The sequence below is a fragment of the Camelus dromedarius genome, chromosome 6 (genome assembly GCF_036321535.1).
Source record: "Camelus dromedarius isolate mCamDro1 chromosome 6, mCamDro1.pat, whole genome shotgun sequence".
Classification (NCBI taxonomy): domain Eukaryota; kingdom Metazoa; phylum Chordata; class Mammalia; order Artiodactyla; family Camelidae; genus Camelus; species Camelus dromedarius.
The window spans coordinates 46,727,872-46,740,150 of NC_087441.1; the positions used below are offsets into that span (position 1 = coordinate 46,727,872).

General features: G+C 45.5%; 1 protein-coding gene and 1 long non-coding RNA gene across 3 annotated transcripts in view; one reads left to right on the forward strand and one right to left on the reverse strand.

Moving 5' to 3' along the window:
- CRYBG1 (crystallin beta-gamma domain containing 1) overlaps nt 1-9,035 on the reverse strand; it is a 46,444-nt gene extending 37,409 nt beyond the window's left edge. The window contains exons 1-3 of one of the 2 annotated variants that reach the window (XM_064486815.1): nt 8,350-9,035; nt 4,310-4,423; nt 1,461-3,759 (exon numbers count right to left, since the gene is read on the reverse strand). In XM_064486815.1, the coding sequence (XP_064342885.1) occupies nt 1,461-3,759; nt 4,310-4,423; nt 8,350-9,020 (3,084 nt within the window). In that variant the 5' untranslated portion in view covers nt 9,021-9,035. The remainder of the gene's footprint in view (nt 1-1,460; nt 3,760-4,309; nt 4,424-8,349) is intronic. The other variant, XM_064486816.1, reaches the window with a different exon arrangement.
- LOC135321493 (uncharacterized) lies at nt 2,816-7,214 on the forward strand. The gene is made up of 2 exons (XR_010381283.1): nt 2,816-2,955; nt 5,454-7,214. It is a non-coding gene; the product is annotated as an uncharacterized LOC135321493 (long non-coding RNA).
- Nucleotides 9,036-12,279: the final 3,244 nt, after the last annotated feature.

Below are 12,279 nucleotides of genomic sequence, written 5' to 3' on the forward strand. Positions count from 1 at the left end.
CTGATTCAGTTTTATTTGTTTACAGCAGTGATTCTTAAAGTGTAATCCAGGGGTCCCTGAAGGGTCCCCAGTATCCTTGCAGGGAGTCCATGAGGTCAGACTATTTTCCTAGTAAGAAGAGGGTACTTGCCTTTTTTTACTCGCTTTCTCTCACAGGTGGACAGTGGAGTTTTCCAGCGGGTCCCTGACATGTGATGACATCATTTACCCTGATGGCTACGGGAATGTGCATTCTGTATGCTCTGTTCTCAATTTTTCTCACTGTTAATTTCTAATATAATAGATTCTGATAGGCATAACCGGTATGAACAAGAGCTCTTTGGGGTCCTTAATTTTTGTGTATGTGTATATACATATATTTATATGTGTGTGTAGAGCATCCTAAGATTTAAAAAATTTGAAAACTTTTGAAAAGAGGAACTGAGCCTCTGCTGGAAACCCAATTACACATTTTGAAAGACCTTCCAAAATTATATTCCATAATAGGATTGCAGCAAAAGCCAACACAACAAACTGAAACATAGGGCAGGGCCCTGTACAAATGAGGAAGTGGACAAGATACTCTCTGCCTGGATAAACTGCGTCGGGTGCTGATCTACACTCGCCAGGCAGCCCGGTTCACAGGGTGGGCAACGGGAATACAGAGGCCCACTCCTGTTCCTGGGCTTAGCAGAGCTGACCTCTGAGCCTTAGAAACTGCCTCCCTCTTTCAATGCCCTCTCTCTACTTGAGTATCAGCTTGGTAACAGAAAGGTTTCACATCAAAAACTAAGTAAAGAAAACAACTTTTAGCAGTCAGGAGGAAGGAGATGAAGGAATCATAACTGTTTCTCAAAATCATATTTTGCCGTCCTCTCTACTATAGTACAGGAAAGCTCGAATGTAGACCAAATTCCTTACTCCTCAACAGCTTTGCAGGAAAAAATATTTCCCTAATGAAAACTAATTCCAAAGAAAGAGAAAATGCTTTCTCAACTACGTGGGATAAACATTTATGGGAAGAAAGATTGAATCTCAAAGTGCAAGAGAAAGGGTGAGGGATAAGATTAATTGGTGGGAGCTTTCCAAGTAATGGACGCTGCTTCACAGATCTTCAAAATTCTAACTACAGTATTGAGCATTTTTACATAGAACTAGGGAAGAAAAAACATCTTGTCTGTCTGTGAACTTTCAAGGTAACTTATCTACACCTTTACAACAAAAAAATCCGCAAGTGCCTTAAAATGTTTGTAGCTTATTTTCCCTGCTAGACTATGAATGTCTTAACAGAATCTTAGTACCTTCTCTCTTGGACCCTAACATCCCTTGTACATAGTAGGTTTTCAAATATGTGATGAATGAACAGGAAACGATCATACACAAGCGTAACCATTTTTAAACAAGTAACGTGACCTGATTATCATCTCTTCCTCCTCTGACTTTAAAATATCCCAAATAAATGGTACTACATTGCTACTTACTGTTGTATCTGATAATGACATTCCAGAAAAAGAAATGCTTGGGTCAAACCTGCTGGATTTGAAAAGACCGGTGAAGTCTGTGTCACTGTTTCCAAAGTTCGGCAAGTTTGATTTAAGAACGCTTTCAATGTGATTGGCCTTTTCCACATCACCATTGTTCTTCAGTTTTGAAAATTCAGAAAATTTTGTTTCTGGCAAGGTTGGGTTGCTCCGTAAATCCAGGTCTTTCTTGGTTTCCTCTTTTTGCAGGTACTTTTCCATGTAGTTCAGACTTTCCAATCCCGAATGAGATGCGTTTGAGGAGTTGAAATTGAAGATCTTTAAGTTGCCGGGTGGCAGACTTGGCTGTTCTTTTTCTGAACCGCAGGGTGGGGCACCCTCAGCCACAGGCTGTAAGGCGGAAGGCTGGGGAAGAGAACTGCTCTGAGCAGTGCCGAAAGATGTGGTCATGGTGTTGACTGACGTTACTGAGGGAGAGAAGACCTTGTCTTGTGGTAAAGAAGATAACATGCTTGAGAAAAGTGCACTTTTTTCTAGCCTCGATCTCTTAACCCCCCCGTTTGGGATATCCCTGATCTCTTTGTCATTTCCTTCTGGGGCCGCCAGAGGCTGGTCCTTCCCATTAGCGTGAGCTGGTAAGGACTTGAAGAGGGTGCTCTGTTCGGTAGATGTGCGTTTGGGCCTCAGTTTGGAATGGGTGTCAAGATTCTGCATCAAATGTGAAGCCGGTGACATTTCCGTCTGGCCTTCCTTCCTCTTCCCTAAACCAAAGGTAAACACGTTGGGATCGAACACCTTCTCTAAATTGTCCTCGTGAATAGGAGGCATGGCAAAGTGAGGGGCAGGGGAGTTTGCCATCCTGGACTTCTTTTTCCTCTGGGGCACACAAACTGCACTGTCCATGTTTTTTATAATCTCAGTGAATTTTTCCATATCAGAAGATGAATCGAATACACTGTCATCACTACCAGCGGAAATGTTCAAAAGACTGGCAGGGCTGTCCTGGCCATTCATAACATTTTGACCGGGTTTTTGAGGGATTTCTAAATGATTTTTGTTGCCAGGGCAGTTGGTGGGGCTGGATTCTGCCTTCAGGGGATTTCCGTTGCCCTGACTTTGAGTCTGGACAGGCAGGGTTTTTTCTGACTCTGGCAGCACGGTTTGTGGGCCAGATTTTGCTACGTGCTCCTCTCTGCAGTGAGAGTGTTCGGGCGATGTGCTCGTGCTGCCCAGCACTTCCTCTTTCTGGGGAGCACAACTTACAACGGAAACCACTTCATGTTCATTATTGTGACAGCTTGGCAACTGTGCTTCTCTAACTTCAGCGCTTTCCGAGATGAGCCGGGAGCTGACATCCTCAGTGTTCTCCACGGGGAGCACGAAGGACCTGACCTGGACAAGGACCCTGGATGGACACTCCTCTCCCACAGCTTCCGGCCTCTGCTCTGTGGACAAAGGAGGGCTTGTTTCTTCTCCTCCTCCTGCAAGTTTGGAGGTGGGTGCCTTCTCATTATTCTGATGAGACACAGGCAGAACACATCCATTATGGTTTTCTGCCACTTTCAGATCAGTGCATGGAAAACTGCTTATGGGAGCTTGAGCACACGTGTCTTTGGAATCATCCACAGGGATGGGGGCAGCCAGTGAAAGAGAGGGCCCATCAGATGACTCAGCTCGGGGCTGTGAGTCAGAAAATCCATCCTGTGGCTCTAGCACGGCTATTGGAGATGAGTCTTTGGTATCAACAAGGGCAGGGATGTCTTGTGTGGTGTCAGTCATATTTTCAAGTGCAAGGCTTTTGCTGTCAGCAGCTTCTGAGTCGCCCTCTGCTAAGAGCTTGGGGTCCTTGACAGGAATCTGAGCAGTAACCACAGGTTCGGAAGGGCAGCCAGCATCTGTCTGCACATCTGCCTTATCACCTTGGTTAAGCTGAAGACCAGGAGTCTCCTCTCCAGGGAGAGGAACTTTGGTTTCTGCAGAGGTTTCCTTCCCCAGCACACCATTCTGGTGACTATTTGGCATCACCTTCTTTTCCGGTTGCTCCATTTCCTTGGCTTTTTTGGCTAGATTCAGCTTCGCCCTCCCGACAAATGTTTTATTAGAGGCAGGAGTGTTCCTTGTGCCTCGAATGTCAGTGTATCTTGGGCTACTGTTTGCCCGTTTGTTTTCAAATAAGGAGATTTTGGTGGCAGTATTTCCTTTGTGAACTGGTTGGCTAAATGGATTATGCTCATTTCCCAAACTGTCAAGATTCTTAGGGGTTTTAAGATTTAGTTCCACATGTTTGGGCTTGGCAGGGCTGCAAGAATAAAGGAGTAAGATGAAGTTACTGACCTAGGTTTAAAAGTGAACATACCAATTTATTACAAAACTGTGAAAAGTCAGCATCTTTCTGATAGGTAACATTTTTTATGAAACTATTTTTAAACAATCCTAAATACACCAACAACTATTTTAATAGATGTTTTGCTTCTGTATGAGGGATCAGAAAATTATACAGCTAAGAAAGTCTAGAGGTGAGAGATTAACAAGTTTATCAAGTAGGTATGTATGGTGCTTGGTACTAGAGTTGGAAGATATCTTAGGACCTGAAGAACACTGAAACAAAATTAAACACTTAATGCACTCCCATACTTTAAATATGTAAATGATTTCCCCAAACACCAACTGTGTATTTTTAAACTTTGTTTACATTATCTCAAAAAGCTAGATTATAAAAAATATTATTTACCTCTTTGTATATTTTATTCACTTCATCCTTCCCCCATAATTTTTTCTGATTATATAAGTGTGTTCACTATAGAACATATGGAAAATATAAAAACAAAAAAAATCACTCATAATCCTACCATTCAAACAATGTCCCTGTTAACATCTTAGCATATTGCCAGTCTTTCTGTATGCATGGTGAATTACTTTCAATAGAATTGAGATTATTCTCGTCACAGAGTTTGGTATCTTGCCTTAAAAAAAGAGAGAGAGATTACTTAACCTTGTATTTAACATTTTTAAAGTTACTAAAAATTTTGAAGTCTTTATAATGTCTGCATAAAAGTCTATCACACAGGTTCACCACAGTTTACTTATTACTCAGATTGTTGGTTTGCCATCATTTTTTGGGCAAAGAGAATCTCCTCTCTTTCTCACATTTCTTGGGTATAATTACCCCGTAATGGAAATTATATCTTTGAATGTCACACTGTTTCTTTCTGAGAAAAAAAAATGCTCTGGCTCTTATGCTAATTATCTGTGTAAACCTGGTCAAGTTATTTTAATTCTCTGGACTCTACCTTCTCTATCAATAAAAACAAACAAAAAACTAGACAGTTTGTAGAACACAGTTGGTTCACACACCCCCCCCACCCACCCATTAGGGCTGAAGACATCCCTGAGGGCTGCAGGTGGGGACAGTAGAAGTTGGGGCACGGTAAGGCTGTTGGCCCACCACCTTCCTTTCAACTAGAATTACTCCTACTTATCTGTTGATACATTGCCCTTATATAAGCTTTGCAAGAAGAACAATCTCCAAAGCTAAAAACAAAAATTACTGGTCTAGTGGTTTACAAAATACAAGAGGTGATACCCACTAACATTCACTGACTGCCCAGCACTTTCTATGGCTTGCCTAATGTACAATTTTACGCATTTTTAAAATTTAATTTAATTCTTTTTGAAGCCCAGTATTTTATCCTTGTTTTTTTTTGGGGGGGGGTGCAATTGAGTTTATTTAGTTAATTAATTTTGAACCCAGGACCATGTGCGTGCTAAGCATGAGCTCTACCACTGAGCTATACCTTTCCCCTCATTCTCTTTTAAAATGAGGAAGTTGAGGTCTAGAGGAGTAAGTAATTTGCCTGAAGTCACACAGCTAGTAAGTGACAGAAGCCAGGTATGCTGGTTTCAGATGCCAAGCTCCCAACAACTCTACTCTTCTGTTCCCCCAGGTAGAATCAGACAAGGCTCGCCTCAGTAACCTCCTCTCGTTCTTTCCAGCTTTATGATCCAAGGAGCCATAAATTGTCATGAGATCTGTAAGATAATTATACTTTAGTAGGCCACCTCGATAATGAGAACACAAAGTGGAGAAGCATTAAAATCTGACGCCATCCCCGACATGAACTCCCTGGCCTTCAAGAAGGCAGGACCTGAGGAGCCTTTTGAAGGAACAGGCAGTTCAACTTTGGGTGAAGACACCTTATCCTTCTGAGTGAAATGAGAAGACTGAGAAGACTTGAGAAATCCTTCTCCAATACAGCATGAAGAATTAGATTTTCATTTTTAAAGTTTGTATTTAAGTCCTAAATTTGATATATCCTCATGAAATTCTCCCAGGCACTGCTTTCCCCAGTATCTCCTTAAGATATCTAGGCTCCCTCATAGTGGGCCCATATCTTAAATTTAAAAGCAAAATAAACTTCTAAGCACTTCCTTAAAGATTATATTCTAAAACCAGTGAGATGATTAGAAGTAAGAGAACTTACAAATGCTATCAGTTAATGAAGGATGTCCATGTAGCAGGGAATATACATTTTTAAAATTCTCACTAATCAGCCCAAGGAACAGTCTAACATCAAAGTGTATCTTATGATGTAAATGGAAAACGCTGCAGGTTAGCTAACAAGCTATGATAAGGACAGGAAACACATCTGCACATTAAAAATTTACACCAAGATCAAAATACATTTTACAACCAAACTTTCTGTGCTATTAACTTCTGCTACCAAGAGTCACTACAATTAGCCTGGTTCAAACTGATTAAAAGGATGGCTCCTATAATTCATATTGTAATGCCTTCATTATAATGTGAGAGGGGAAAATAATCTGGAGTCTAAGAAGCAATGACTATAATATATGAGGAAAATCTCCTTATTATGAATATCTTTTAAGAATCCCAACATTCAACACTTGATAAGAACTGAAGATATAATTTTTCTAACAGCATCAAGAAACATGCTGCATCTCAGTGATTCTTTTTCGGGAAATGTAAAATAGTTTTAACTCTAAAATTTCAGACTCAAATTGTTTTTAGAAATAATCTGAGTAACACTGCTACTTGAAATAGAATCAGAGGAAAAACTAAAGGGTCTGAAAAAAATCCATCAGTCAAACAGAAACGGGTCAAAGGATCAGAAAGAATTATTAATTTTCCACCCAGTAGTTTGCCAATTCACCAAGTGCAACCCCTGTGTGAAACAAAATTAAACTGAGCATCTGGCAAAGGAAAATTTTAGGTAGAAGACAATCAGTACTTAGAAAAAGACATTTGGTTTAGTTCTATCACAGGAAACAGCACATGAAGAAAAGTTTCATTGTAAGATGGCTTTGTTTGTTCACGCTGTCCCTCAACAGTGTAACATTTCTGGTTTTTCCACTGGGGTATTCTGATAGGAAGACAGGTGAAGCTCCTTCATCAGATACACAACAGTTTCTCTAAGGCTCACACTTAGGAGGTCTGAATGTTCAGTCATGCTGGCCTTCTACAAATAATAGGCATCATTTACTCAGATTATTTCTCCAACTTTGCTGTTACAGAATAAACAGCCAACTCTATCAAAGGTCTCCAGGCTGGCAGCTGGTGAGGTAGCTTAAGTTATTCATTAAGCAGATTTTCCTCTGCAGTGTTTACCAAGCAGACTTCCTACTCTAAAGCTTGCTTATCCAAGAAATCAAATAGAATGAACCCATTAAGTTTAAGAATGATAATGTGAAAATAGCAGCTTTTTAAATAAATGTGTGAATGTAGGAAAAACTTAAGCCATTTAGATACTCATTTTTCACGGACTCACTTTCACATGTGCTGACTGGGAGAAGGGGGAGAGTGAGTGTGGAAAGGGGAGGATCTTAGAGTTTTATAGAGTGCGCTCCCTTCCCTGTCTACCTATACAGATCACATTTACCATCAAGGCACAAGTCCCATTTCCTCCAAAAACCCAACAGTGATTTCTTCCTCCTTTGCATACCTCCACCCTTTACAGATGGTGACATCCACTTGGCAGTTTAATCATATTACCACCTCATATTGTTATTTGATCTGTCGGCATCTTCGGTCCAGATTGTGCCATAAACTTTTAAAAGGCAATATATGCTGAATCACAGTTGTGGATTTTCCCCCCATAGTTCCCAGCACAATACCATGCACAGAAGGTACTCAATATTTGAAAAAGTCATATACAGCAAGTAGTCACGTCTGCTGTTGGGCTTGAGCCTTCTAATGTGTCCCCTCATTTATCCAACAGCCTCCCAGTAAGAATACCAATCTTCCTTTATTTTCAACAACTGAAAATTACTTTCCAATCTGAGGGCAAAAATATCACCAGACTCCCTAACATTATGAAGGGGAAGAAACAACCAAGATATGTGTATTACTTTTTTTTTAAGCTTTAGGTCAATAATGCACTAAGTTCCATAAAAGGTTCTGTGAATGCCCTGAAGCTCACACATGTCAAAGCTACTGGGTCACACTGAACATATTAGTGTTTGTTCTGTTTTCCAATTCACTGCATTTGTGTTTTAAGGGCGTCCCACCCACGAAGACCGGTGTATATTTTGAATAAGGAATAGAATTAGCTCGTGTCAAACTGTGCAGTCTATTATTTATGTAAACACTGAGCCTCAAAAGATCTCATTTTTACATTCATTAAACTTAAAAGTCTTACATCGACACGAATTTACAACCAACTTAGGCTCCCGAATGGGTGGTCTTCTTAAACCTTAACTGTGCTAACTAGCCCTTCACAACCTTAATTTCAACACTGAGGGGAAAAGTCAGTGCACAGGCAGTTCTTCCGCTAATGCAAAGATCCCGAGCCTCTGAGAGCGCCCCCCCCAACCCAACCCAAGCGCGTCTGCGAACCCGGAGGCTCGCCAGCCCAATCCTGCAGTTACTTACAGGGTCACTTTGGTGGTCACCGTCGACCTGCCCGCTCCGAAATGGTTCCTGGGCTTCAAGCCGTCGGGGTCAGAACCTCCGGCCGATCTGCCCAGCTCTCTGCTGCGACTTCCTTCTCCCCGGCCGTCGAAGTGGTTGGGGAGCGGCCCCCTCTTGTGTTCGGGCTTGATCTCCGGCAGCAGCGAGCTGCTCTTGACCGTGAGCTCGCGGGGGATGACCCGGGCCGCCTCCTCGCCGCTCTCCTTGACGGCCGGGCCGGGGTCGGGTGCCCTCTTGAAAGGGGAGTCTTTGGCCGGAGCCCGCGGGCCGCCGGCGGGCGAGGTGGGCACGGCCTCGGGGACGCGGCTCTTGCCCCTCCTCTTGGTGGGGGAAGAGGCCGGCGGCGGCGCTTTACTCCGCTCCGACTCCCCTCGGAGCGGCCCTCTGGGGCTGGGCTTGGACTCTAGACCGGCGGCGGAGGTAACGCCCCCATCAGGGGCCGCCGGCGGAGATTTCACTTTCTTTTCCGCGGAGCAGTTCTCGGCGGCTGCGTTTGGCGCCACCTCGTCGTCGAAGACCGCGTCGTCCCGGGCCGTGCAGTCGGGCAGCGGGGGGTCAGCGCCGGGTGAGTCGGTGGATTTCTGCGACCTTCTCCGCCTCCCCGACCTGCGGCCGCTTGACCTCTTGTCCATGTCGTCGCAATCTTCTGCCCCGGGGGTGATCACGACCGGCTCGTCCACCTGTGCCACCTCAGTCTTACTCAAATAGATGTCCAGGGTCAACACTTTGGCCGGGTGGGCGCTCTCACGGGGCCGGCTGTCTCGCCCTGGGGCCTCGGCTTTGCCGTTTGCCGATGCAGAGCCCGCCGGGTTCTCGGCGTCTTCGGCGGGAGGGTCACCTGGCGGAGCGGATGTGTTCTCGGGGGACTGGCTCAGCGCGTCTTGGGGCTCTGGAGAGCCTCCTTGGGCACACACGCTGTGGGCCCCGTCGGCGGCCTCGCCTAGTGCTCCCGCGGGTGGCTCCGCAGTGGGCGAGCCCGGCACAACTCTAGCCCCCTGGGCCGGTTCCTGCTTGCGGCCAGCGCTGGGCGAAGCGTCCTCCCCCAGACTGCGGGGGAGCGTCTCTGAGTCCTCTTGCCTGGAGGAGTTCCCTAGTGAGGAATGCAGCTGCTTGGCAGCGGAGCTGGCATCTGGGAAAGTCTCTCCCTCTGCCTCCAGAGGTTCTAATTGGGGTGAATCACTTTCATGGCTCTGCTGCACAGCCGCTGCTGCACGGCTGCAAGTAGACCGCTCGGCGTCCGAGTGGGCCGCCTGGATGCAGCCCTCCGGCCTCTGGGGCTTCTCCTGAGAGGAGCCCTCCTCGCACACGTGTGTCTGCTTTGCTTGGCTACCCTGAGATTTACTCTTCTCATTCTCTCTTTCAGGGAGTTTGGAAGCGGTTACATCTTTGGGAGAACCTGATTTGGCATTTGGGCTGGTGGGGCTCTCTAACCCGTTTCTGGTGTTCCTTCTCCTTCCTGCCGTGAACAGAGTGCCAAGTTTTCCCAAAACTGGCTTCCTTTTGTTGTCTTCTGGTGGTTGTGCCCTGGACTGAAAAATATAAGGAGATGGGAGAGACAGAGTGTGAGAATCCGTTTCTTTCCTCTTTCAGTAGTAAGTACATTATGGAACTACAAGCCAAAATAATAGGCCAGAGTTTCTAATTGAAAACGAGAGTTGTGGCTTTGTGATACTCATTCCAACAAGATAAACTCTGATTTTACCTTTTAAATTTTTCTCAAACACCATCTCTGGCGCTTAGAGTAACATTTCCTTTAACTAGGAAGAAAATTTAAATATATATATTCGGAAGGTCCAAATAATCACTCACACAAAATAAACAACTCTCAGGTCTTTCTACGTTTTGCTTTTTACCTCCTTTCTTCATAAAGATGCAATTTCAAAACAGCCATGGGTGACTACAGGGCAGCAGTAAACATACTTAAGTATCCTGAGGAGGAATTCTTTTCTGAAATAACTCCCTTTCTCTTTGTAGGCAGGAAAGAGGACGAGGGAAAACAGTCTCCTCCTCCAGAACAGAAAGAAACCACCTGGGTTCAACATGATTTCTAATGAAAACCCTTAAGAAAACAAGAATTCGTTCACCTGGGCCCTCCCCTAGCCAAGCCCGAGGTTCTAGGCGGGCCCGGAGCGCTCCTCCAATGGGAGAAGCACGCGGGTATTCAAACGCCCGCTGGTCTATTGAACACCGCTGGCCGTTGCAGAGCCCACCCGAGAGGCTTTTACCCGCGGGGAGTTCCTGGGGAGTGTAAATACCGGGAGCACTTGCAGGGATGGGGGGGTGGGGCGAAGGTGCAGGGTGGCCGCTTTCGTAGATCTCCCCCGACTGGCCCGGGCGGACAGAAGGGCGCGGGGCTCTGCCCAAGTCGACCTGTGCCGGGGCTCGGTCCCTCACCACTCCGCTGGGCTCCGGGCGCGCACCGCGGGGGAGCCCCGGGGACCGGCCCACCTGTGGAAGGGGGTACGGGCTGCTTGCGGCCCAGGAGCCGGGATGGGGAAAAAAACCTGCGTCTCTTACATAGCCTGGAGCAAAACGGCCGGCACCAGGCGCCCACGTGGGAAGCCGGGAGAGAGCTCAGAACAGAGCAATAAAAGCAAATCCTCCAATGGGCGGCCTGGAGAGGGTAGGTGAGGGGCCCGGGGCTGGCAGGAAGAGGAGGAGACCCGCCTTGGGGAGGGAGGTAGCGCGAGCCCAGCCTAGCTCCTAGCGGAGGGAAGCGTTTTCCCGGTAACGAGTCCACTGAAACCTAGCCCACACGTGTGGCTGCAATAACTAAAGATTTACCTCTTCCACCTGAAACCCAGGCGCTAGCTTGAGCCCCACCTTTCCTGGAAGGTGAACATCAAGGCAGTTTTTACAATACTGACTGTTTACAGGGAGGTTCCTGAGTCACTATTCAAAGCAGCTCCATTTCATTTGAGGTATATGCAGCTAATGGACTTTGGAGATGGTGGGAAATAGGACAGTAAGATTAAGCATGGAATTAACAGGGCCAACAAGCATTGACTGAGACAGTCCTGGAACTGTAACATTATGTAGTTCAGCGACAGCCACGTGAGGTGCTGTCACCCCACACCAGAAATGAGGAAAGCAAAGCTCTGACAACGAAGAGACTTAACGTGTGTGTTGGGGGCTGAGGCAATAAAGTCAGGATCGAAACCCGAGTCCTCAGCTTCCAATTGGTGCTCCCAAGGGACCCCTTTGAGGCGATGTGGAGGTGCCATGGGCACCCCTGAGCCAGTCAGCCCAGATCCCCAGAATTCACTCCTGATGAAGTGCTCTTGAATCAGATTTACTGACAGACTCCAGAGGTGATTTTTCTGGCTTGAGAAGCATGTGGTGGGCGCTTTGGAACTAGACAGCTCTTGCATGAGGAGATGGCCCGATGTTGCAGGCACTGAGAGCTTTTGTGACTTAAGTTGATATGCTTCTAAAATCTAACCAGATTTTGATTAATAATTTAATTTTTCAATGGTTATATAAATAGTATAGGAAGAATTCATGGTGTAATTTAAGAAAATATACATTAAAATATTCCAATTTCCTAAGGAATATATTTGGACTCTCTTACTATGAGTCAAAGGTATTAAATGATTTTTAAACATAATTCTTTATGCACTAGACACTTGCTAAGTGATTTACATAGTTTCTCATCAGAAACAGCCCTTCTAAGATAGGCTGTGTTTTTATGCCCATTTCCAAGGTTCCTTATCCTTGCTCAAGGTCCCGCAGCCAGTAGTCTTTCTAACTCTGGAGATGGAGCTCTTTGTCTTTGCTGCCTGGACAGGCCTTTGAATATATCCTGAAGTAGCCAGGGCTAGGTTTGAGTCTTACTGGCTCAATTCTAGCCCACGTCCAAAGAAAACAAGTATACGTATTATTCTGTCCTGC